Raw genomic sequence first — 27,638 nt, forward strand, 5'->3', positions numbered from 1 at the left:
AACAGGTATGCTTTAATGAGCTAATTCATGCAAGCACGGTCATGCACATATACACACAGAATATATGCACCATGCACTGTGTATCCTGCTGCATGGTACCACAAGGTTGTGGAATAAAAAGAAAGCAGGGCACAGACATAGGAGGTGCAGAAACAGATAGGTAACCCATTGAGATGAGGTACAAATAGTGCACATTTGTGCATGTGCGTGTTTACATATGTCATACATTAAAACCAGACTCCTTGAATTTGTTAATGCATCTTTGATTTTCACAGTTAGACAACATAAGTATAAATGATATACCCAGACATGGTTCCATTGATCATTATATCACAGGACTCATGCTCTAACTCAATGATGCCCAATAGTTTGAAACAGGTCTTGGGATGCTCATGGTGCCATTAGGAGGAGATATAGGTTAGTTGTGCTGTCACACAATTCCTATTCATGCAGGATCAATTTTGATAGCAAATATGTGACGATCACTGTCTGTACTCTGAAGGTAATAGTTTTAGGACCATGGTATAGGAACACTTGTGTGATACTTTAGTACTGTCAGAAACTTGCACTGCCTTCAGCTTCAACTCCAGCGCTATCGTAACTTGAGCTGTTGATTACACAAACTCTATCTGCACATGTGTGTACAGGTAGGGCAGCAGCTAGAGTGACAAGATATCTGTATGCCAGAATCAGGGGTACCAAAACCAGTGCAGATGAAGAAACTCTTCTGCACTCCAGGATTGGAGTAATTGAATGCCAACTCTCATTCACTAGGATCAAAAACCAGAACCTGAAGCTTCTTTATGTTTCAGTAACCTTCTAAGAACAGAGTTGCCTTCAGGGAAAGAGCTCATTTACTTCTAAGGAGGGGTTCTGGAAAAGTCCTTGTAGGAGAAGAGAGATGGTTAAAAAAGAATATGACTGCAAGGGCCTAAGGTAGAAAGACCTACGTGGCGGGTGTTTCAACCCTGAATTATGTATGTGGTGAGGTCTTAAGACCCCAATGCCTTTGTAGCGTGCCCAAGAAACCCAGGGTGCCTGAGACGGATGAGCGCTTACAAGGACCACAAACATATTCCATATTATTCTTACAATGAAGACAGCACTTGTGACATCTTGGGTCCAAGAATGTCTGAACATCAATGGGAGGTCACAAATGTGGGAGACAGAGTGCCTCAAGGGGCTTGGCGCTCAATCCAGACCTGTCACCATGAATGTACCTTCATTGCATCCCCTACAGCAACCTGGGATGGGCTCTCCACTGTGCTTGAGTGCCATAGTTCTTTGGGCCCAAGATATATTCCTCTAGCAAACATTCACCTGACTGCACTCATATCTAGTGGAGCACGGTCTTCTCCTTCTCCAGCACCAGATTCACCCTACCCTCTTTCATCAGAGACTGTGGCAGAATGGGTTGGGCTGGGGGAGGGTCAGTTTGGTCCCACTTGTTGGGCCATTTGAAAGACTTTTCACCTGGAGTGGGTGCATCCTCTATCCTAGCCAGCAAACTGCAGGTGCAGCCAGCAGAGATTGAAAGGCATCCAGTACGATACAATGCACAGAATGAGACACCTTGATGGGAGTTGTTTTCTGAGACACACTGCACCTCATTCAACTGCTAAGTGCTAACCTTTCAGGATGAGGAAACTAAGAACCCAAACTGCAACTATTGTTCTTTTCCATTGTGAGGGTATAGTACTATTTGCACGGACGTAGTAATTCTTGTCACCAGCACCTACTGCTCTTATGTACTGTAAGAAATTACCTTCCTCATTGTATAGTATAATATTGCTCTCTGTTCTTTTTATTACTCCACATGATGGAAGGAATGTATGTTTCTGTGCCTGTATACTGCCTGGGGAATGATTTATTGACTATTTTAATTTGTTTGTATGTGGTCCGAGACTGTAGCCCCATACCACACTAAAAAAGTCTTCAAATGATTGATTTTGCTGCCATGATGCTCAGGAGTATTTGGCGCTCCGTGTTGAACCCAATGGTAAGGTAAAGTCCCAGGTCAGCTGAGGTAAAGGGTCCTGATTTTCAAAATCAGGGCTCAGTGATCACAGCCTGCTCTAGGGCTCCTGAAAACGTTCCCACAGAATCTGATGCAAATATAATAACTTAAGCAAACCACAGAATAATTAGCATATCACATTAAAATGAGAACAGCGTTTGCTTCTCACCTTCAGAATAAAACACTTGACTGAACAAATAATTCCTATGCCAGTTGACTAAATTGAGTTTCTTGTTTGCAAGCCTCTGCTCCCACAAAACATCCCTTAACATGGGGCACACTAATTAATTCCTTCCCTCGCAATTTCAGTCAGTCTGGGGGGACTAAAAAGCCAGCACTGGCTTCAGATCTGACACTGGACTAAGGCATTTGCCAGCTGGGTCATTGGCACGTCATGGAGAATATTACATAAATCCCCTCATAATCCAGGATAGACTTGGTAACTAAACAGAACAATAAGTGGACAGATAATCACATATGAGTTTGGGGCAAGAGTTTGGGCATCCAGGAGAGTGTGTGTAGAGCTGGTCAATTTTGCACTGATGTGACGATTTGCACTAGTTTTGAACTGACATTTGCAGGTAGCAAAATGGTGTTTCTGTACTTAACAGCCAATACAATGTTTTGCTTGTGCACTGGTCATTTGTCTACATGCCACTGTAAAATTGCTTGGCACTGGTACATACTTTGCTGGTACCAGTCTAATTTATGCAATCCAACTCATTTTGAAGTTCTATAGATAATATGCAGTTGATACACTCACATTTGAGATGTCTCAGCTGTGGGTTGAGTCTTTGCTGTTAAGGATAGCAGGATTGCAGAAGATGAAGTGGCTGCACTCTACAGCAATGACCAAAAATCTTGACAGGCAAGTCTCAGGGTTGCGGGCTGACCCATATGGCTAATACTACCTACTTTTAGATCCCAAGGCACCCTTGCTACAGCACTGTCACTGAGTGAATATTGACAGTCCTAGACAAAATAGCAAGTGAAGGGGCCATTCCAGTCTCATAGATGACAGCCAAAGTGGTTGGTTAACCCTGGTCTAGCTGAAGATGCTGAGCAAAAACACTTGTGGCAAGCACAGAGCATTTAGCTTTAAATAAAATTGGACTCTGCCTTAACAGTATCATATTTTGTGGAACAGAGCATGGACTGACCTTTCATCCATAAAGAGAAAAGGAGCTGTGGCCCAGCACCAGCCGTTACATTCAACCAGCGTCTTTTGCCTTGAAGAATATCTAGAGGGAGTGTCGGTAGACTGTTGAAAATGGCATAGTCTGTGCCTCTCCCAGAGAGAAGCAGAGACAAAAATGTTCCCAGATTCTGTTCTCCACAAGGAAGAGGGTAAAGAGGACCCAGTCATCACAAAGGACACCAGTGAGAATAGGGAGCATGCTGGATGGGAAGAGTGCGGGAAGCATGAGAGTTAGATAAGGCCGATAAGCATTCCTTCTGCAAAGGGGTTTATTTGAAACCGACCCCTCTGTGACTCATTGCTACCTCCAGGGTGATACACATTACCCTCCAACTATGCTAGTGCAGAACCATCCCTGTGCCAACGTTTAGAGTGAGCAAGACAGTAAGTTAAATAATGAGTGTGGCAACCGAAAGTGAGAGAGGGAGTCATTAAGTAAGTTAATAAGCAAGTTAGGGACCTAGGGAGTGAATGAAAGGGAGTTAGGTGAAGAGTGGGGAGAGAGAGAAACTGTGTAAGCAGCTAAGTACCTGGGTGGCTGGGCACTCATTTTTTTCCTTAAGGTGACACACATTACCCTCTGTAACAATTAGGGTTATTGGTTGAGGAGAGTCAAATCCCCCATCAAGAAATACCCACAATGTATGAGGATGAACCACAAATGGCACTAAATTGACCTCTGGCAGTCTGACACAAAATCAGTCAGGCTTAAGTTAGACACAATGTGTAAAGAATGTATGCCAAACACAATCAAATGTGACCACTCAATATAGTCAAAACCTAATTCCATGTTTCTCTTGATCCGCCATTGCAGGATTAAGAAATTGTCTCTTATGGCTATATTAGGCAGAGGAACAGAAAAGAAAAGAGGGAAATTAAAACAAGAAAAAAGAAGAACTAATATATAAAGGGCTGGAAGAGGAGGCCTCACACATCTAAAAGTGTCATGCTTCATCCTTGGCTTCCTCTCCCCACCCTGGTAGAAACAGTGCCAGCAGGGCGGACTCAATCACCTTTCCACTTTTTGAATAGGAGGGAGTTCTTAATAAGTAACTACTGGATGAAAACCGGGACCCAGATTTTTGTTAAAAATATCTTGTGTATAACCATGGCAATTTGCCTTTATTAGGAGGGAGAACAGATATTGTTAAAAACAGCAGACGGTTAAATCCCAACAGTTATGTGTCGGATCACCTATACATCAGCCAACATGTTTCTGCCCCTTTTTTACAAGCCAATAATGGTTTCGGGCTTTCTACTGTACCTAACTGCCTAGTATGAACTGTTCAAACTAAAAGGCAAGTCAAACTCATACTTAAAGTCCTACGACAAGTCAGCTCATTAGAAGACTATGGTTCACCTGTAATCAACAAAATAAGACAACCCACACTTATTAGGCCCATCATACACTTAGGGCCAGATGTAGCAAGCAGTTTTGCCAAAATGTGTTCGTACATATGGCCCTTAGAGTGGTCCTCAAACCAAACATGTGAACACATGTGCCACTACACAATTCATCGCACACTCTAGTGAATGGTGACCCAAAACATGCAATCACTCCTCTATCTAGTTTCAAAAAGGTATTCCTATTCATCAACACAAAAGGCGCAGTGAATAATCTTTTTACTGAACCAACACGAACTCATGAAATCATACAGGGACCTTTCGCTTCTTGGCCAAGGAAAGGGGTGACGCGCTTTAGAGTCACACTCTAAAAAGATCAAGGGAGAAAGTAAAAGAATATGAACACTTATCTAGGAAAGGTAAATTTGTGGTATATTAGTACCTGCGTTGGACAAGTACACAAAACACTCCCTAGTAAAGAAATATGTTTATGTATTTATAACTGCATGCACATTGAGCTAGTAGCGAGGCCCCATCTCCATTTTATAAAAGAAACAAGAGCCCAAAGTAGGGGTACAGCGCGTTAATTCCCTTTAGGTTCAACAAGACCATGAACAAAACACTAGACAATGTGTCCCTAGTGTCAAAGTCATTTGTATGATCTTAAACGGCTGTGGCTCCAAATAGGAATCCAGGGTTCTATAATCACTACATAACCAAAGTAACAGCCCGAAAAATGAGTGTAGAAAAACAAACATTCAAGACACAAGTGCTTTGTAAAGGCATGTTGCAGCACTCGCGGTAAAACCAGCCCCTGGCTGCCTCATACTTACTTCGTCAAAAGGAGCATCTTGCGGGCATACCTAATACACCCCCTTGCCGTGCTAAACAGATGCCTAGGCATTATGGCGGATGAGTTTCATGCAGCAGGAGCAAGGGATCAATTGCAAGCAGCTGGTGCAATGCGGGAGTCCAATAAGAGACTTCATCAGTATGCGCAAGCGCTAGGCTCGCCAGGGCATGTAGTGCGTCTTGCCGGCTATGCACTGGCACTGCTAATGGAAAAAGCGTAATTACCACTCTGGGTGGATTTGGTTAGTTCAATATCATCATCGAGCAATTTTGCTAAACAACACTTCGTTTTTCACCCATTTAATATAATACATTTGTCATCTATATGCAAGGACCAGGACTGCTGAGGATTATGATGCCCAGGGGGAATGACCACTCCCCACATGGGAGACACATTGTGAGTGTCATGCAGGAGTCTCTGTTGTACAGGTATCCAGTGCTCTGTGTCTGTAGTAGCACATGGAGCACCACCAGGTCAGAAGTGGCCTCACCAGTGTCACTCTCGAGGAGCTCTGTTCTCAGACCTGGCAACCCCTGATCCCTGGTCCACCCAATGTGGACTGCTCCCACCTCCTGCCCCTACATCTAGGCATCTGTTCTTTCCCTGTGGGTGTTCTCTCCCCCAGATACTAGAGCTTTCAAGGTACCCTTGTTGGATGGCCTCCTCAGATCTTCTAATACCAGTTGTTACTAATTTGCCAGAATGCAATCAATGGGCAACTAGAACTTAACTATGACCCTCCTCAGGGCCACTTTCTCACCCCGTTCTGGGGTTCATGAGCAGTAGGGTAGACCATGTCCTGCTTGAGGGCCTCACCTACTATGCACACCTGTCCGGTGTTCTGATCTGGGGAAAGCAACCTTTCCACCACCATGGTCTAGCTCAGAGCAGTAACAGTGATGAATCCTACTCTCAGCGACCACAAGCCTACCCTCTGAGTCTATCTAACATCTAAGGAAGATCAGGGCATGTTTTACCTTTTGCTCCTGGGGACTACTTACCCCTACGGCCAAATTGACAATCCTTATTGAGTTCCCACCAGTTGGTGGTTTCTTAGGACAGACAGTCCCCCTGCTTGTGTCCTCAATGGGAACACTCAAAGCAATAAGGTTGGAAATGGGGAACCCTGGGTCACCGCCCACCAAACACTCCCCCTTGTTTTTCAAAGGGGTATGGGAACTCTCCCCCACCACCTTACCCTGGGACTTGTCTGTGCTACCCTGGACTTTGTTCTCACTCTGCTTGGGAGAACCTGGATCATTCTTCTTGGGGGCACCCCAGGTACCTTTTTATGGACCCTGGTGCTAAGCCAGCAGTCCCCACCTTGGCAAGCTCCCTGGGGTCCGTGAGCCTGCTATCCACCAGGCGTTGGCACAGCTCTGTAAAACAATTGCTAAACATGTTCTCTGGCAATCAAATTGGCAAGCCCCTTATAACCACTTACATCACTGCCCATCACCCAACTATTGAGTGCCTTGCAAAAGTCATCCACAAAATCCACGAGAACTGTGGAGAAAAATTCTGGCTGTCCCTAAACTTTTGTTCATACTTTTCAGCAGCAAGACCATACTTCCTGACAAGAGTGTCCTTCACAAGGGAATACCTCATCCTATCTCCCTTCCCATGGGTCAACAGTGAATTCCCCCCTTCAATGGAAATGTGCCTCCAGAGAGTGCCTTCCTGATCCTCCTCAGGGATCTTGTGCATCGCTAGGGCAACCGTATAAGACTCAACATCATCTCCAACAAAGTTGGACACTGCGGTATCGCAGCTACCATTGTTGCTGAACTCTGAGATCTGCTTGGCTTTACAATCTAGCTCTTCTTTACTCATTTCTTGAGCCAGCAGAATATTCTTCTTCTCAAGGGCCAGTTTATTTTCCTCCAGGGCCCTGTCAATCTCAACCTTCTCCATTTCCAAAGCCCTCTGTGCCTCAGCCTTCACCTGCCTCTGGCAGCTGCCTCTTTCTTTTTTCATTTTGGCCATCATCAACCTGAACTCCATTACTGTTTTCCTGTCCTCTAGTTCCTCTGGGGCCATGTTGCAAGGGGAGATAATGCTGACTGCTCTGTATCTGGCAGGGGACTTCACTCTTGTGGGACATCCTCTCTTCTCTGGGGCCACAATAGGATGGTTGCTGTCACACCATTTTCATTTCCTCTTCATGATTCTCCTCAAGGTCCACCCCCTCATGCTCCTGTGCAGTATACTGTAACTGGTTGGACTCCTCATAGGCCTTAAGGGCCTTCTGGAGCTCCTGCTTCTTGGAGGTCTTGTTTCCTGGATGCCCTCTTTCAGCTTATCCATGGCGTAGCTCTCCAAGTTGTTGAACTCAAACTCCATGCTTGCAGAAGGCATTCACAGATGCTTAAAGTCTGGTAGAATGGAAGTGAGTTTGGATAAAGCAGAAGCCTCCAATCAAGTAGAATTTAAAAGGAGGTTGAATCTAGAATCAGGTTATTTATATGGGATTTTAGTGTTACGCAAAATCACTGGATGGTATTGCACAAACACAAGCACTGTATCCTACCACTGAACTCCAATATAAGAAATTGGGTTATTGGTTGAAGGGGATGAAACCCCACTCAAGCAACAGCCACAGCTCTTTGTCACAGTGAACCACAAGTCACTAGGTTTACTTGTGCTTAATTCTTTGGTAGCTAGGCACAAAAGCAGTCAGACATAGCTGGAGGCAATGTTTAAAGTGTTCATGTAGTACACAAACAGTAACAGTTCTAAATCCCAAACCAATTTAGAAAGATAGTATACATTTTAATAAATAAAATGAGCCACAAATACAAAAATGCAATTAGTGCAACTGGGGATGTGTAATTTTCTAGCTTTAAGTTCAAATAGCACCTAGAAGCAGAAAGCAATAACTGTGGGAATCTGGTTGTGCAAGATCAGGACAACGTCACAAGTTCAGGTCAACCGTGATGGACTGCAGGACGGATACAGGGACAAGGTTAATCCCAATGCAAAACATACCTTCTCAAAGTCTGGAGTGTAGAGTTCAAAGGAGCAGGTCCAGTCTTCCTTTTCAGGGAGCTGGTCAGGCCTCAAGCAGCAGGGCAGTCACCTGAAGAGGAAGGAAGGCCTCAGGCTGTAGGACAGTCCTCTGGGGAACAAGGCTGTCCTTCTGTAATGTCCACAGGTCCAAGAGTGTACTGATAAGTGGCTCAGGAGGTCCATTATTTATATCTGGTGCCACATTTTGAAGAGAAGGTTATGTCTAATCCACCCTCAAACCTGTTTCTGGAAAGTTCTTTCCTTATTCTTTTTTCCCTTGCCCGAAAACTCCAAGACGTCTAGGATGACAAATGGTTGGTGTCACGTTCTTTTGTGAGTGTGCTGGAAGTAGCCCTTTGAAACGTAAGTGGGCGGGGAACAGCTCTGCCCTCTAATCTTAGATGGTCCTCTCCAAACTACAGCCAGGTGCTATTGTTCACTGTCTGGGCCCAATTTCTAGTGGAACCCAAGAAGTTGGAAATGCCTGAAGGTCTCTGAAAATTTAGGGTGGAAAATGACAACTTTCTAAAAGTGGCACTTCCAAAATTGTAATCTAAAATCCAACTTTACCAATAAAGAGAATTCTAAAATACAATTCATTTGGTTCTAAACATGAATTTCTACCTGCTTCCAACTAAAAGTTAGAACTTAATAAATGTAATAAGGGCACCCAATGTTATCCTGTCGGAGAGTAGGCCTTACATTAGTGTAAAACAAACAGGAGTTTTTCACCACCAGGACACGTAAAACTTAAACTCACATTCCCTACTTTTCAAATACAATGCACATAGGCCTATGGGTTGATTAGAGCCTAATTTAGAGGTGACTTACATGTATTAAAATTGAATATTTATAGCTAGCAAAAAATGTATTTCGCTGGTCAAATTGGCAGCCTAAAATCCACTACAGGTTTTAATGGCGTGGTACCATACAAAAGGGACCTATGAGCAAATTAAATTTACCATTCAGGTGTAAGCAAATTGTACTATGTTTTTTTGAGGGGGGAACAACAACATTAGAACTGGTTAGTAGTAGTAAAGTGCACAGAGCCACAAAAACGCATTCAGAAAACAGCAAGGTTGAAGAAGTAAAGTTTAGGGTGACCCTGCAAAGAGGTCAAACTCCCTCCAAACAATACTAGTGCAGCACCATCCTTCTGCTAGCAATTGGAGTGAGCAAGTTAGGAAATGGCTGAGTGAGTAAATGTTTTAAGGAATAATGGCCTGATTCTGACTTTGACGGACAGAAAAGCCCGTCTGCCGAAATTCCAACGGGGAGGTTGCTGCCATTGTAGCTGCCTCCTCGTCGGGGCAATTATGAGTTTCCCACTGGGTTCGAGGGTGGAAACACAGTTTCCGCTCACTGGCCCAGCAGGAAACAGCATACAGCATACAGCATTGTCTCCGGCTAGTAATCGAGCTGGCAGCAATGCTGTAGTGGGTAGGGTGCACTAGCACCCGTCGTAAAGTTCATTGTCTGAAAAGCAGACAGTGAACTTTATGATGGGGCCCCCCTGAGGCACCCTGCATTGTGCCATCGCCAGCCTTTTCATGGCAGTGCTACTGCGATGAAACCACTGAAGGAGAGGGGGGGCGTAATCCCCAGGGCAGCGCTGCTTGCATTAGACTAGCTTGGATTAGGACTGCCAGCACTGCCAGACCGTTGTGTCAAGGAAAACTGGTGGTCGGACCGCGACGCTACTGCCGCAGTCATAATGTGGCGGTCAGACTGCCACGTCGATGGTTGTTATGAGGCCTTAAGTGAGGGAGTGACAACTGAGTGGGTTAGAGAGGAAGTAAATGAGTGAGTCAGTGAGCAAATTAGCACTGCAAAGAGTGAGTTTAGGAGAGAGTGGAGGGAACAAGAAGGTGTTTGTGTGAGTAAGTGGCTAGATGGTTTAGAATACTTGTTTAATTTGCAATATTATCTGTAGCAACACAACTGGAATATTGAGGGCACCCAAGGATCACACTGTAATACTCAGATCTGTGTGTGACAGCCCCATTGGTGCCACAATGAAGAGTATGTAAGCCATAATTAAAATATGTAAGATGAATGTATTTATGGGGATTATTACAAGGAACTTAATTTAAGCCATAGACAGTTTATTACACCAAACGTTGCATATAACAAAGCACGGAAAATGGAAATCAAAACTTAGTTATTAGGGTTAGATTTTGGTGTAGTATTTCAGTTTAGGTTTATTGTGTAAGGTAAGGTGTAGGATTAAGTTTAGGATGTAGAGTTACGTTTCGTGATTTATTTTAAATAATTATTTGAAATAACAGTGAGTGTATTTTAAGCATTACAATAGGTAACATTTCACTGATCTTTTTCTTTGATACCAGCACTGGATGTAAAGCAAGTTTTGAGAGTCCTCTGCTGTTTCTGAGGACACACTGGCAAAGGCACTATGTGGAAGTGATGACTGTGTAAACTTGTGTTCACTTCTCTGAGCAGTGTGTACACAGCACAGAAGGAGTGGGCCAGCGTGTGCTTACACAAGAGATAGAGAAGCAAATAAAGAAGAAGGCTGATCACACCTTTCAGCATCCCCACCTGACCAATGAAGTGATTTGAAACAACACGTGCTTCTGTGAGCGATGCATGTGCATCCTGTTTGCTTCTCACTCGGCCTAGGGCTAGAGTCTAATCTGCTGGCATCGTCAGTAAGACCTGTATAAGAGTGGGCGCCTGAAACAGTGGCTGGTGCAGTGATACCGAAGGATACTGGACGACAACCACAAGATCCCTACGGGTGAGTACAAGCAGATAGGCTTTGGCAATAAGGCACAGTGACAAGTCTAGGGCAGTAAAAGAGAAAAGAACGACTTTTATTCCAATCATGATATAGTGCAATTAATAATACTTCCTGATCACAGCTGGGTCTCCCCAAAGACAGCAGGGATTTGGGCAGCACTGTGCCAATTGTTGTATAGTTTGACGAGGGCTTCTTTAAAGAGACGTGCCCGGGCTAACAGTCTCTGGTAATACATTACACTCTAATCAAACCACTTCACGAATGCTCTGCACCTACCTGAAAACCTACCCGCCCCTTATACTGCCAAGCTTTCATCACCCATTCTCCCCATCCTCACCTCTTTCCCTGTGTTTATAATCCCCAGATATCTAAATGGCCTAAGATCTCCATTCCTTTCTTCTTCCTAAGATTCCTAGCACCCCTAACTCCACTCAATCCCCCCTCTGTCATTAACAGACTCCTGCCCCTCCAAGCTAGCTCCTTCGTTCACTGGTGAAACCAACCCTCCAGTGACCCCTCCAAGGAGTCTCCAACATGCATCCCCAAAAATTTACCAAGGCAGTCCTATCACACAAGTAGAAGTTGCAGCACATAACCTTGTGCTCACACCTATGCCACCACAACTTACTCCTGCAAGACTACACAGAAATCCCCACTCCTAATAGACCTCTTCCACTGCTACAAAAATAGGGGAAGCAAGGCGTGGAGAAAAACAACCAATGGCCATAGAGTGGTGCACCGAGGAAGCCTTGCATTGTAAATCAACTCTGGCGGTTCCTCTGCCAATTTCAGATGTGGTAGAACCAGTGGAGCATACACCACTACATGGTCGTGGCCGTTCTGCAGCAGAGTTCTGGCACATTTTCCCTGCTGTAGTGTGGGAGCATAGTGGTCGGAGGCAGGGAAAAAACCCATATCCCTCTGCACAGTTGCGTAGCGTGGTGGGTGCAGGGGGGGGCGGCCGCACCGGGCGCAACATCTGGGGGGGGACTCGAGTGCTAAAATCCACGGGTTAGGGGGCGCAAATTACTTGCCTTGCCCCGGGTGCTGACAACCCACGCTACGCCACTGCCTCCGCATAGGTACAAAACACAATGTGCAATAGGACCTTTGTTTTTTCTGCATAAGTAACTACTCTTTTTGAGATTTTGATCCTGCAAAGTAAACCAAATGTTAGGATAGCTCAACAATGTAGAAGCACACTCAGCATTCAGAGTTGCTGACAATGCATCCATCGCACTGAGTGCCCCCTGCCACCGCAGTGGGATCTTGAATTGGGCCAGGCGTCTCTCTGGAGGGGCAGCAGTGAGGGTTGGCCAGCGACGGGTTTGGGAAGAGGCGGGCAGATGCAGACCGCTCGTCAACACACGTGGTCTCGTTGGCCACCCACCAGGCTCTATATGAGGTCCCAAATGTGCCCAAATGACAACAGCCTGTAACCTCTTAATCTCCATAGTTCTTTCAACATTTCTTTAAAAAAAATCACCCCTATCATCTGGACCAAATATTTTCCCCTAAGCTAATCGCTATTAGTTTCATTAGACATTGCCATGAAAATGTAATCTGAAACTAAATGTACAGAAATTAAAACCAAGTCGACCAACTGCTGAACAAACATAAATATTTAGCTAAATCAATTGCAATTTCTAAACTAGACATCTAATGTAACAATTAAATGACACTTTAAAAACCAAAATACATGAAAAAACAAAAAAAAACTAAAATGTTCTATTACAATTCATCTCTAGATTTAGAAAGTTTTCTCAAGCCAGGCAATTTGTCAATTACACCGGCTCCCACCCTTACAAGTCATCTCTAATCTTCTGATCTGGTAGCTGAAGGTATAGCACAATAGATTACCCAATCAACACTTACGTTCCCAGCCACTGCTTTTTGTACCTTATTTTCATATAATGTTAATGTACTGCAGCTGATATTGGAGGGTTTGCTAAAGGCTGGATCCTGGAGTTTAAATAGAAAGCTTGCTAGTTGTTTCATGGCAAGAAGAGGCCAACAGAAAGAGCTCTATTCAAGACACCTGGCTTGGATCTTTGCAGAATTGGGCAGAGGAATGCCTTTTTCATGAAAGTGCTCTCTATCGGTTTACATTTCAGAACACCACCCACAGCAATAACCCCACCCCACAACTATATAAAGTGACAAAATGGGTTTTCCAAAAGTGGCTTTAAGAAGAGGGGAGATGGAAAGGTCACAATATACCTACTGAAACTAAACACTTAATTTCTTTCTACCGACTTTGATCCAGATCAAAAGAGAAAACTTAAAAAGAGGATAGAAGGAGGAAGAGAAACTAAAAAAACAGTGATTTAACGGAGAAAGCAAAAATGAAAAAAAAAACAGCATGAGTTAGGTAAAGAGGCAGGGAGAGTCTGGTAGAAGATTAAAGAGGCTTCAGGTGGCATCGAGACTACTCTGCCTTGGTTTTTGCACCTCAATCTTCAGTATTGCCGGATGCGACGTTTTGAGCAAAACTTTGGGCCCTGGCACAAATTCACTTAATTCAATCGTACATTTTGTTGCTGATATAAACAAATAAAGAAAGACAGTGCATGCATACTTGGTTAGAAAGAACATATTTACTTATTAGAAGTTTTGTTGAGTTTGGCAGTGGTGTATCCGTATTATTATTTCGTCATTGATCATGTAATTTTTTGTGATGGAATGGAAAGAGTGTTTGATTTGTTTCTTTTATTGTAGATATTCATTAAATTATTAATGTTCCCCAGATGAAGGACCTGGGAGATCAGAAATGCATTAGGGCTATAACTTGACAGAGCAGTACAACAAATGGAATTGATGAGATGATCATGGATATTACTATGATGGATTGGTTTGGATTTCATTGAAAATGCAAGACTGAATTATGTGAATTTGTTGTTGAGTCAAACAAGGATTCAAAGAATAATGAACTAAATTCTCAACATTGAAAGTGACAAAAGCGTGGTTTTAATTATTAAAGCTCATTAGAGCATCTTGATGCCTGTGGACATTAGGTCTGCACTCACAGGAGTACAGATATATATGAACCCATATCAACTGTGACAAAAGCCACTAATTACTGTTTTGCACTTACATTTTGCATTATAGGACAAGCAGTTTGCATTTTCTATGAAAGGTATGGCCTGCAGAGTCCCAACTAAGCCAATGAAAATATATTGCTCACTTAATGCAGAATTGGCTATTTAAGCACAAAGTACACGGATCCCTGATCGATGGGACAGTCTTGAAAGGCCAAGGCAGGAGCCTCTTGTTGAGTTAGTTTTGGAGTTGAAACGGAACAAACATGCATGTTTTTCGCAGTTAATGCTCTGTATTTTTCCAGCCCGTCATAATCATTCGCGAATCCTCCAACTTTTCTTTAGAAGAGACCTCAGAAAAAGACTTAAAAATAAACAGCAAATGCCAAGACGTGGAGACACATTTACTATTATTTCATGCAATGCAGTGGAGCAAGGGAAATGTGTTGACTGATCTGTTGATTGAAAGAGAAGGAGCAGAAATGCTCCATATTTACACAGATGTTCTGCTCTCACCGTGGTGGAAGGGTGACTGCATTACCTTCAGGATTATTTCGTGCAAAAAGGGATACCTTCCCGCACAAAAAAATCTAACAATGCATTTTTTGTCTTTCAAGGTGTGATGCACAATGCATCACATATAGCAATAGATCACACATAGAAAGAGATCGTACATCGAAAGAGAAAATAATGAGGAGGAAAATATATTTTTCTCCTTGTTACCTCATCCTTTGGGAGGTGTACTAACTGCTGCAGTCTCAGTTCAAACCTTTACAAATCTGGAATTGTGTCAAATCCATGAGTAGATTCAGGGGAACCCTCAATGCTCCACCCATGAAATGCTTCTAGTTCCAAATTTAATGTAACACAGCACATGCATGTGCTACTTTTGTTTACAAAGCCATGCAAGATGGCACAAATCATCCCTTGCATGCCTTTGTAAATCTTAATCAAGCCTTTATGTTGTGGCGAAGCAAGGAAAACCAGCAGCGGTTTCCCCGGATGGAGTAGGGGCATTGTCCCCATCCGCCATGCAAACATGAAAAAGAAAATGATAATAAAAAACAATTTAATTATCATTTTATTTTTCTTCACGAGCCGGCTCTCTTGGGCTGGGCCATCAGGGAGACAGCACTGAAGCAAGCAGGGAGCAGGAGTGGTGGGCACTGCTGCAAGTGTGCCTGTTGGTTTGGTCGGCTGTCTTAGGCTCTTAGGATTACCAAACCAACATGTGCACTGGGGTTTCTCCAACCCGAGCTGTGTGGCAGGGTAGACAAGAGCAGGTGCAGGCTCCCAGTCCCCATGGGAGTGCACTACCAGTCCTCTCAGACCAATCCTTCTTGCGTGCTAGGTAGTGGTATTCCCAGCATGAAAGCAGAGTCTGGATTGGCGTAGGGGTGTCTGGGAGCAAATGCACTAGCAGCAGAGGTGCAGCGAGGCAGCGAGCGGCAGGTAAGTGCCTTTATGTTTTTTGGGTTATTGTGCGTCTACGCTGCCCCACCACTTTTGTTAAGATAGCAGTCGCTAGTAAGGAAAATGCAAAGGCTTAGTAAATCTGTCTTATCCTTTTATGCAGGAGGTAAACAGTTTTTCTTGTCCAGTGCCTCTAAATTGTCTAATTGAGACTTCTTTACATTTTCAATGTGCCCTTAAGCAGAAACCAAAATAAGGGGGAATAGGAAGGAGAGTTGGGGAGACAGGAACAGCCTGCATGACATGGATCAGTGAAACAGAAGCAGCCATTCACCTACATACAGGCTGTTTCTGTGGTTACTACAGTAATCATGGGTTATGGTGCCAGAGTGTTGAGGATGGCCCCAGGAATCCCAGATGTTCTGGTGAGCCTGTGTCAATAAACTCAATTGGGTCCTTTATAGTGCAAGAACCTTTTCCAAAGTCTCGGAGGGAAATAGACACCAAGAGCAGATGTGGCATCTGGCAGCATCTGGTGTGGTATTAGCAGTGTTGGCAGTCTCATCACTAATACATAGAAGCAGTTTTGCTGTAGAGCATGAGTGGGGGCCCTGGAAGACTTTGGGACTTGGGAATAATGACTCCACTATGACCTTGTCTCTTCTGATGACACACTTGAAACCACCGATCATTACTGCCAAACACTTTCTTAGGGACACCACACTCTATGGAGCATGCGGTCCAGCCATTTTTCCTTTACACAAAGCTGGGGTCAGGCGAGTTTGTGGAGAGGACTCCACTCTGCATTTACTTGACCTCACTTCCTGCAAGCAGCTGAACAAAGGCCAGACTGTGCCTCAACTGCAGCCCTCCAAAGAGGCACACAGTTTTTGTTACATGTCCAATCCTTGCCAAGATGCACGTACATTACCATTTTCTGTTAGTCTAGCATGAGGTATGTGGCACTAGACAGGGCTTATTGCCTCAGAATTCTCTACAATGCTGATGCACTGAGGGGCAGATGTATTAAACTTTCAGCAAGCCACCAGGAATGTGCGGTATTAAACATTATACGGCACACCTCTGCCCTTTTCTTGCACGGGCCACGAACTGCTGCCTCGCGCCAACCCAGGCGCCCTTGCTCAGTGGTGCAAGAGCGCCTGTGTGCCGGAAGGAGGCACCACCCTGCACAAAAACAATCCTACGAAGAATGTTCTCTTTCTATGTGTGCTGCAGAATTGAAGGTCAATTCGAGTTTATGAAATAATTAAACTGTTCATGCCCTGTTTGTAAAACAACGACTTTGTTTGCTCACAAAACTACAAAAGTAAATTATTTATTAGAGCAGTTTGCTTGACCATTTTATTTTAAAACTCATTGACAACAGGAGTAAAGAGAAGAGCGCACTTCTTAGATGTACCACATGTCGTGGTTACTTTGGTGTCTGCATGCAAACCATTCTGTGCTGGGGTTTCAGCTGGAGGGGTGGAAGGTGGGAGCCTTCAAGCTGTAAAGCACAAGTAGGAAGTGTTTCGCTGGCGCCAAGGGGGAAGGCAGTTTTAGTCACAGGGCAGGAACTTCAACATTCCTGGACTCACAATCAGGTGTCCCACACATGAATATCATGCTGTTGGAACAGTTACACTGTGCTCCAATTGCGACCTCAATGCTGCTGGTACTCTCTGCTGGATTTGCCCAGGTACTAGGCAGGCAGAGTCTCACTTGGGGACCACCACCGCTGCAAGTCCTTCCACTGTCCTGTGGCAGAGTTGAGTTTGGCAGCCATGTCTTCCTTGGGCTGCTGTGGTGAGTCCCACCTTCTTCATGGTGAAGATGATGGGGAGAGGATGTTACATAACGACCAGAGCTGCAGACTTTGGAGCTGGAAAGCGAGGTTCGAGTCTCGACATCAGCTCAACATCCTGTGATTCTGGGCAAATCTTTTAAACTATTTGTGCCTACCAAATGAATGTGTCCTTGTGTAATGTAACTGGTGCTCATGTAAAGTGCTCCAATGCTTTGGGTCGGGTTTGCGCCATATAAAAATGCAAAATAAAATAATGGTCATACATGGACAAGTCGCCAGTCAGAAAAAGAAAAAAACTGCTGTCTGTCACTCCTGTCTCTGGCTGCCAATTACACTCTGTATGGTCACAGTGGGAGAGGCACCTTGCCGGAAAACAGGCAGGGTGCTGTCCCAGGATCTACATGAGGGCTCTGTCTGATTGTTAATGTTTATCATAACAATGTGATAACAGAGGACCACTCACAGAGCCTGGCTGATTGAAAGTGATTCTCTGGCCCATAAAGCACCTATTTGGACAGTTGATGAGGGATGAAGTGAGTGAACAAGATAATGAGTTGTGAGTGTATTGTGAATTAGAGCACTCTCTCTAAGAAGCACGGACACTCACTGCAAGCACACTCACTGCTTAAATGCAGCTCCTAGTACAGCACACCATGGGTGGTTCCAAGGCTCTACAGTGTGTGACTAATACATTTTAATGCAGTGATGCAGACATCAACACTAAAATGCATTAGTCTAACCCTTGATGTGTGGGAATTGGCTGAACTGGTTGGAGGGACAGGATCTGCCTGACACGGAACTGTGATATCAAGCATGAAACAGAAGACAGCCACTCAGCTACAAGCAGGCTGTTTCTGGCTTTACTCCAGTGATGATTGGTACTGGTGCCAGCATCTTGAAGAAGGCCCCAGGCATGTCAGATGCTTGGGCGCACTTGCGTCAAAAACTGAAATTGGGCTTTTTTCCAGGGTAATAGAAACCAAGAGCAGATCCAACATCTGGCACCATCTAGTGGTATTAGCAGTGATGGATTTCTCAACATTAATAAATAGATTAATAAGCAGAGCAGTTGTGCTGTAGAACATGAGTGCGGGCCCAGAAATCCATGGGCTTGGGGAATAATTAAACCTCTCTCCTCCCCAGGACTGACAACACACTTGAACCCATAGGTCGTTACTGCACATCCCTTCTTTGGCCACATCATTATAGCAGCATGCAGTCCAGACAATTTTACTTTGCAAACATCAGGGGTTATACAGGTTTGAGGCGGGCATTTCACACAACAGTGCTTTGTTTTTCATGAGACTCACTCTCTGAAAGAAGCTGAGGAATCACTCGTTATGGCCAATCATATTATTTGCTCAACAATAGCCCTTCCAAGTGCCACCCATTTTTGTGGCAATCTACAGTCTTAGACAAAACTCAAATAAATGTCCATTATTTGTTCATCTCACATGAGATTCGTGGCCTCAGACATTGTTTACTAGTCCCAGAAGTCACTAAAACGTTTACAAACGGAGAATATGAAACAAAATAACTATTTTCCTTTTAATATTTAACAGCTTTAACATTTCAAACAGACAATATTAAATCCCTCATTCCACAGAAGACAGTAGGCCAGATTATCTTCAACTGGGATTGTAACTAGTGCATATATGCCACACCCCTTCCATGCACTGACATACCCAAGTAAAACCTAGGAGATTGTGTGCAGAGAAAATACTGCACATGCTGTGATTTGCAGAGTTGAAGGGAATATACATGCAGCCTGGCTGAGACTTCCTGTGTCATCATCCAATCAGGTACTCAGAGAGATAGGAAGCAGATTTAATAAGTCAAATATTTTGGCGAGAGATAGAGGCAGGTCCTAAAGCTTTCGAAAACGTGTTGTCTCCCTGATGGAGGCTATATTTACAGGAGCCCAAATGACACAAGAAAATGAAACAGAGATGATCGATTATGCTGTATAGATCTTAGATTTAGTAGGCTTGCCACCAAATGGGAAAGTGGTACTTAGATAAAAAACTGAGGTACAGAAGACTGAAGGGTGTTTTTTCTTGTTTCGTGGGATGGTGATGGTGTATGGGTGAGGGGAAGAGGAGGTGTGAATGGGCTAAGCATAAATATAAAGTCAGTTATAGAAGTGATGTGTGCTGGATGAGTGGAAGAGTATGGGAGGAGAATGTTAAATGTAGGAAGCCACAGATAGGGAGTAGATGAAATGGAGCATGTGGGTCTGGTTCAGGGACAGCAACACTTGGTTGCTCAGAACTGGGATGAGGATGAGAGCGGTGGTGAGGGGGAAAGTACCATTTGTTGAAAGACTGACTAGTAACGTAAGAAGGATTGGGAAGGACAGAGGTAACTTTAAACAGAGTGGAGGCATGATAAAATATGATGAGGTCAGAGGGGATGAAGGAAGAGACATTGGGGTTGACAGAAAGCTACGTTTCTGACAGGTGCTACTACAATGCAGAAGCATTAAGAAGGTAGGAAGTGTTCTTCCTGCAAAGAGAAACATTGCAGACGTGTAATTTCTATGGTATAAAGTAAACAGAGATGGTGCAACGTACAAGAAGATGCTAGTTCTCAAATTCAATAACTTTCAAAACCGTCAGCTAATAAGCGTTTGAGGGGTCCAACAAGAGGTTCTGAAAGAGCAACCAATTGGATGACAGCACTTGGCAAAATCCCCAGCTAATGAGATCAACCAAGCAATGACATAGGTGCAAGCCACTTAAAGGCAGAGTTTCCCAAAAACACTGACAAGAGCTTATGAAGGGTCTGTCCAGAAGTAGTGTAGGTGAAAGAAAGTGAAAGGTGCAGATACATATTACCGCTAATTAATGAGAGACTATGGGTCCTCACGGGTAGCAGTGTGGATGTAGTGAGCGTGGATAAGTAATTTCCCAGCACGACCACACTACTAATGTTTATGGGATCTCCCAAGAACAGCAAAGATGAAAGCTACTGAAAGAAGCAGGTTTACTGGCCTACCTGTTGTTAAACATTCAAATTGTATCCACCCAAGAGCAGTAAAGATGAAATCCAACTAAAGGCACTGATTTATTGTTCTAAACAGTCTATCGCATACCCACCCAGAAGCAGCATAAGTGCAAACCATTGGAAGGTGCAGCTTTTGAAAAAGACCAACTAATACGTGTCAGAAATAGGGTTGTTAGTTGACTGGGGTGTGAGCCCTGGTCAAGCAACAGCCATAATCCCTTGAAGGATGACCCACAAAAAGTCACTAAATTAACCTGCACTTTACCCTAGGAAGCTTGGTACAAAAACCAGTCAGGCTTAACTTAGAGGCAATGTGTGCATGACACAAACCGTAATAAAGTGAAAATACAACACAAAAAGATCCCAGATCAATTAAAAAAAATAAAGTACATTTTAACAAGGTATTTGATACCAAAGTGACAAAAATCCCATTAGTAGAGCTGGAGTTATGTATTTTTTAAGTTTTAGGTGCAATCTAGCACCTAAAAGATCAAAGTGCCAACCATGGAAAACTGGTCCCGAAAGACCGGGTGAAGGTCGAAAGTTAAAGCCGACCACGATAGGTTCAGATATAAGAAGTGGATTTGACCCGGTCGGCACTTACTTTTGGACTTTAAAAAAATTCTTGTAAAAAAAGGCTGAGGAGGTAAAGTACATCAGGGCAAAGCTGCAGGCGCTGTTCAAGGAGAGAGCATTGTCATCAGTTAGCCTAAGGTCAAGCTATGGTGAAATTTCTACATGCAGACTCAGGGGGTTATTACAACTTTGGAGGAGGTGGTAATCCGTCCCAAAAGTGACGGTAAAGTGACGGATATACCACCAGCCGTATTACGAGTCCATTACATCCTATGGAACTCGTAATACGGCTGGTGGTATATCCGCCACATTTGGGACGGATTAACACCTCCTCCAAAGTTATAATAACCCCCTCAGTCTCCAAAATGGAAGTCGAAAAACTCCAGCAGGATCAAGCAGAGGGCAGTAAATGAAGATAATTCCACTAGGTTGGATACCCCTTTGGCACAGGACTGCTGAAATGAACTTGCTGCTCCAGAGAACATATCAGGAGAGTACCCAAAGTCAATCCGATGATGATGCACCTCAGGTGGATAGGAGAGCAGTTTGGTTCCTTCTCTCCTTTTAATTCTCTGAACACTTTGTGACAAAATTTTGTTTAAGCCTTCATTTTCAGAAATTAGCCATCTGGGCACCTTTAGTACCACAGCCAAGGATCTGTGGTTCAGAGACAGCAACACTGGGCTGATCAGAATTGGGATGTGGATGAGAGTAGTGGCGAGGGGGAAAGGTTCCATTTGTTGAAAGACTGACTACTAACGTAAGAAGGATTGGGAAGGACAGAGGTAACTTTCAACAGAGTGGAGGCATGATAAAGGACTAGTGAGACACCTTTGAGGGGTTCAGGACTCACTCAGGCTGAGTCCACGTGTGGGTGCATGATGGTGGGAGCTATTTATGACCTATGGCTCTGAACAGAAGGTCACCAAATTAGCCCTTCAAACTACTTCTGGTAGTCCTAGATGTAGGTGAAAATGCAGGATTCAACAGCAGGGCTGGCCTCTGAGGGTTCAAGTCAGACTTCAAGCAGCAAAGCAGACCTTCCAGGTACAGCAGCTGTCTGGTGTAGTGCACAGCAGGTCACAGCAGCAGATAGTCATCTGAGAGTCCATCCGCAGGTCCAGTAGTGAACTTAAGAGTGGGTCTGAAGCTGCTATTTTTATACCCTATGCCCTTCTTCTGGAAAGTGGGAGAAGCGTCTGGAAAGATTCTTTGAAGGAAGTGCATGGTATTTCCTAACTCCCTTGTCCTGGATCCAAGCTGGCTTCAGTGACAATACAGGTTTTTAGGCCCTTTGTGAGAAGGCAGAGCACTGGCATCAGCTCTGCTCACCTATCCTGCCAGGAAATGGCCCATTGAGGCACACCTAATTCCTCTACTGTGAGACTGCCTGGGAGGAATTCTAACTATCAAAACAGGCTGCAGGCACAAAGAGATAAGATCAGAAAAATGCCAACATCTAAAAGTGGCATATCTACCTGCTCCCAATTAGGAATTACAGCTTATTAAATGTAATAAGAAATCCCCAATGTAGGCCTCAAAGTAGTGAAAAATGAATTTAAAACTTAAAGGTACATGTCCAACCTTTTACTTTCACAGCAATCTACACCATGGGCTACCTAGGGCCCACCTTAGGGATGACTGATATTTAGTAAAAAGAGAAGTTAAGGCTTGGCAAGGGTTTTTTTAATGCTAAGTCGACATGCAGTGTAAAGCAGGCTGCAATGGCGAGCTTGGGACATGCTATTTAATGCTTCTCAAGTAGGTGGCCCAATAAGCGCTGCAGGTCCCCTGGTAGCATTTAATTTACAGGGCCTAGGTACATGGTACACCACCCTACATGGGACTTAAAAGTAAATTAAATATGCTAATAAGGTATAAGCTAATGTTGTCACGTTTAGGGGAGTGAGCACAAGCACTTTAGCACTGGTTAGCAGAGGCAAATTAATCAGAGTCCTAAGGCCAACAAAAACGAATGCAGCAAAAAGTGGAGGGCAAAAGGCAAAACGTGTGGTTTGACCCTGCAGAGAGGACCAAGTCCAATAATAAGTAATGTATAGTGTCAACCAAGGAGTGATGTAGGAGAAGCCTACTGGAATACACACATTTCCAGAAGTTCCAATTCACGTGTTTTTTAGGAAACCATTCCAGAGCGGTGTAGATGTAACTTGCAGGAAAGTTCCGCCTGTGATCCAATTCAATTATGCAGTGAATGGCATAGGCTCAACCCCCTGGAAGGACAGGATTACGACAGCTGCAATTAATAAGAATCAGTGAGATCTACCTAGGTATGGCATAGCTGCAAACCAAAGGAAGACAGTTTCAAAGCAACAGGTATGAGGCAAAACATGATTTACAAAGTGAAGGTCTAACATACACACATTAAGGTCAGGGTGCTTGTATGACAGAGATGTAAAGGGTGGATAGGACCAGGGACCTGGCTCAAGGTCCTTCCAGGCCCTAACAGTTAAGTTATTTGTGGAAAGCGTCCATAACCTGAATCCGGTTGAGCTCTTTCCTTGGATACCCAGGCTAGAAATTCTAGGAGGAAGGCTTTGTACAGAAATAAAGTAAGTGGGATCACAGTTGGTGCAGCTGAACATCCTAAACCTGCATGAACATGCATGAACATGCAAAACTGCAACAACAAGAAGGTGAGGGATGTAATGCCACTGACAATCGCTCTGGCCACATTGGGCCACATCCCAGTCCATCGTTTTGTACCAGCCATGCCACCTCAGTTTTGTAGCCAGCCATGCACAAATCAGTCTTGACCTTGCTCCAATATGAAAAGTTCAGCCCACACTGCCTAGCCAGGTCCTCCTTGAGCCAGAGCACAAGCAACCCAAGAGTGGTTACCCCTTCATCAGGGCTCACCAGATGGGTAAAGCTTGGTTCCAGTGGCACAATAAGCATAGAACCCATGTCTGGTCAAATAATTTGCACTCAGTGCATCAGCTGCAAATACAATTGCGTGATGAATGGAATACTTGAATGAATCTCAGCCTCTGGCATACACATCCCTATCCATCATTTTTCACCCACCTTGCCACCTCAGTTTGGAATCAGCCATTTGCAAATCAATCTTGTCCCTGGTCCAGTCAGGCCAGTCCATCACCGAACTGCCATGCCAAGTCCTCCCCGAACCAGAACACAAGCAGCCCAAGACCTTTTTTTTTCTATACATTTGTGCAGCCTGGGGAAGGACAGAGCATAGTGAATTAATATCTTTATTTGACATAGTTTAGCTTGAGGCAATTGATAAGAATGCACTAAATGCCAATGGAATCACTGTTGACTCATTCTGTGTTTCTGTAACAACTTTCCTATTGTCACTGTGGTGCCGAGCAAGGAGTTTGACCCATCATGTTCAGCTGACTCTCTCATGCTATACTCTCAGGCATTCTTGTGACTACCACTTTTACTAAAGCTTTGAAACATGCAATAGCCAACTGCTTTATGTGTGGGGCTTCAAAGTATTGAGATAATATGTTTTTAATCTGGAAAACATTTTTTTAAAAACAAAAGCAGTAGAATGTTTTATTTGCTGGTGATAAAACCTTTCTTTTTCTCAAATCCTGTGATATACGTTGTCCTGCTTGATGTTTCTCCACTGAGTGGTTCTGTTTTGTGTTACAGCTTAAACCAGGCATAAATCATTAGAAACCCTACAGCCGGTGACCATGAACCAAATTACTGTTTATCAAGATATGAACTTTGAGGGACTCTATAAGATATTTACTAGAGATGTTCCAGATTTGAATGAGGAACACTTCAATGACTGCATCTCCTCTGTGAAGGTGGTCGGGCAGCCATGGATCCTGTATGACCATATAAACTATGAGGGAGAATTCATAGCACTAGAGGAGGGAGAATATCCATCAATTGGAATGAATGACCGCATATCATCTCTTGTGCTGATCACTGAAGATCTGAACAGCCCTCAGATTACATTGTATGAGGAAATCAATAAAGGAGGTAAGAAGATAGTGCTGACTCAGGAGACCAATTTATATTTTGGAACCATGAATGATACCACATCTTCCCATATGGTCCAGAGAGGAGCATGGCTTCTTTACGATAATGTAAAAAGAGATGGAAGGTGCATAGTGGCGAGGGCTGGTGAATACCTGGAAGATTACAGCCGCATCAATTTCAATGACAAAGTCTCCCATGTGTATCCTCTACGCCCAGGGAAATCCTCTATAACCGCCACAATTCTGTGGGACAAGAAGAAGACAGAGAGTGAAAGGGTTGTGCAGATAGATCAAATTGTGTACAAAAACAACACAGGCTCTGAGCAGGAGATCACCGCCACTTCTACAAAAGAGTACGAGAAATATGTCTCCCACAGCTTCGAGTTCAGCAATGAAACATCAATAAAGATGGGGGCCTCCTTCACCTTGGGAGGTGTGGCGAGTGTAGAGTCAGAGCTGTCCAACACATTTACTGTAACGAAAGGTGAGACTGAGTCATTGACCACAAAGAAAAAGGTGGAACTGAGCATGCCAGTGAAAATCGCACCACATACAAAAGTGACTGTCAATTTCATGTGCAAGGAGGTCGGGGTCTCAGTGCCAGTGGAGCTGAAGTTCCTCCAGGGCACTAATACAGTGACTGAAACTGGGACATACCGATGTAATTCTGGCACAGACACCTTCATTGACGCGGATTCCCAGGACCTCAAGAAGGACTAGATCGAGCCACACTTACTTCTCCTTAGTGCTTACGCCTTAAGATTGATTCATTATTCTATGGGTAAATGGGGTTGCGGTTTCTGTAAAACTATGAAAGCAGAGAAGGATCCTTTAACAGCTCCCATTTCCCAGACCCTACTTCAAAAATCACAGGCAGTCATTCTTTGAGACCACTTTTATTCCAAGCCATTGAAGGGGTTCCACCTGCATAATAAAAACAATACACAGGCCTATCTATGAAAAACTATTAAGTAGCAGATGTATGAAACACTTTTGGAGGATAAACCCTTCCACCCGCTAATTCACAGGCTTGGCAACCATAAAGTTGTTTTGGCCATAGAACTAAACCTCATTTAAGATTCAGAAACGCCTTTAGGAATCATAAGAGGGGTTGGCAACTCTGTTAGAATCACTATAAGGAAAGGGAGTGAAAATGGTTTCTTTCCCTAATTAGAATTTACGAGATGTATAATCATTTGTGATCACAAACCTTGGAAAGTTACACACTCCTCAAATGTGGGGGTAACTCATTTGCAAAGGGAAGGCTGTTCTCATTGAACAAGTTCACTTTTGGGATTTGTGTTGCACAGACCCAGGTAATATGCGGTGGTCCAAGGGACCCCTTAAGTTTCCCCAAATGGGAGACATTTTTTTAAAGCAGAGCCTGTTTGCTTAAGTGAATGTGAAAGCTTAGATAATGGTTTACTGATGAGAGTTTACTGTCACTTGGAGGCCACCAGCCCAGTGTTCATAGCCAATCACAGCCAATGACAGGGTGTCGAAAATAGTGAATTGCCTTAAACCCTTTCATTAGGCGGGCAATTCTGTGAATCCCGGGAAATTGACTTTTTTGCAATGCAAGCAACTAGGTAGGTAGCAGGACGATGGTGCACGATTTGTAACCACTATTTAAAACCTGTATGTTAGTACAGAGGGGTCACAGCTGCTGTGGAAAATGTTTCTATATCAGCCATATTTTGGACAAGTAAATTAGTTTCCCGGGCGTGTACAGCCTTCTTTATGATTTTGTTGATTCAAAAAGGTATACATTTATTTATGAGAGGGCTAAATAAATGAACTAAATAAATAAATTGAAAAAACTTGAAAAAAACTTGATAATCAGTTTCTTTGCCCCTGGGTTTAATGAGTGAACCTATGTTGCACGCTTTATTTACATCATTGATATGCTTCACTGGCTGTTAATGTAGATACCTTTCTGCAATTTTAAGGTGCTTTTTAGTTTTTTAGTTTTTAGCATTTCCCCTCATGATACTGTGGATTAAGCTGGTACATGTAGAATATATAAACTCTTCTTTTAAATCAGATAAAATAATACAAATTAGTGATCTCTAATCAACCTAGCCTTATGATAAAGATAACATAATCAAGCAATGTAGTGCTTATGGATGAATTTTGGGTGTGAGATTTCCTCCACTATTGAAACAAGTGAATGATCAGATTTGGTGTACTCTATGCATGCGTTTGTTATGCCTTGTGACTAAATAAATCTCATTTTCAAGCACTTCTAGCTTGCACTGGTCTCTTTATTTTGGAATTATTCAATGACAGCAACGTACAACTAATCCTTATTAGCGAGGCTGGTTTGAGGGGCGTACTTTCTCGCTAGTTTTAAGTCAGTAAAGTCTGCAAGAGACAGTGAGCATCTTAGAGATGTCTCTAGGAATACCTCACCCAAATATTCTATTCCACGTCTCTGCATCGTACTGACCTTGCCATCAACAGTGAAGCACCACAGATAAAGAGCTTGGAGCCAGAAGTCAAAAACACTGGTAACAATTGTCCACCAGTATTTTTGCTACCAGCTTTCAATTTTACAAGCTGAAATATATATTAAACGTTTGGTTTGTAAAATTCTGATTTGGAGAGGGTTGTAATCAGATCTACCGCATGAATATTAA

General features: G+C 43.6%; 1 protein-coding gene across 1 annotated transcript; it reads left to right on the plus strand.

Moving 5' to 3' along the window:
• Positions 1 to 11,118: 11,118 nt before the first annotated feature.
• LOC138303673 (epidermal differentiation-specific protein-like) lies at positions 11,119 to 27,241 on the plus strand. The gene is made up of 2 exons (XM_069242984.1): positions 11,119 to 11,179; positions 24,662 to 27,241. Exon 2 carries the CDS (start codon positions 24,706 to 24,708, stop codon positions 25,717 to 25,719), a length of 1,014 nt encoding a protein of 337 aa, XP_069099085.1. The 5' UTR covers positions 11,119 to 11,179; positions 24,662 to 24,705; the 3' UTR covers positions 25,720 to 27,241.
• Positions 27,242 to 27,638: the final 397 nt, after the last annotated feature.

Source organism: Pleurodeles waltl, chromosome 7 (assembly GCF_031143425.1).
Source record: "Pleurodeles waltl isolate 20211129_DDA chromosome 7, aPleWal1.hap1.20221129, whole genome shotgun sequence".
In the NCBI taxonomy this organism is placed as follows: Eukaryota; Metazoa; Chordata; class Amphibia; order Caudata; family Salamandridae; genus Pleurodeles; species Pleurodeles waltl.

Coding starts and splice junctions, on each gene's coding strand:
- LOC138303673 (XM_069242984.1), top strand. CDS start 24,706: ATGAACCAAATTACTGTTTATCAAGATATGAACTTTGAGGGACTCTAT.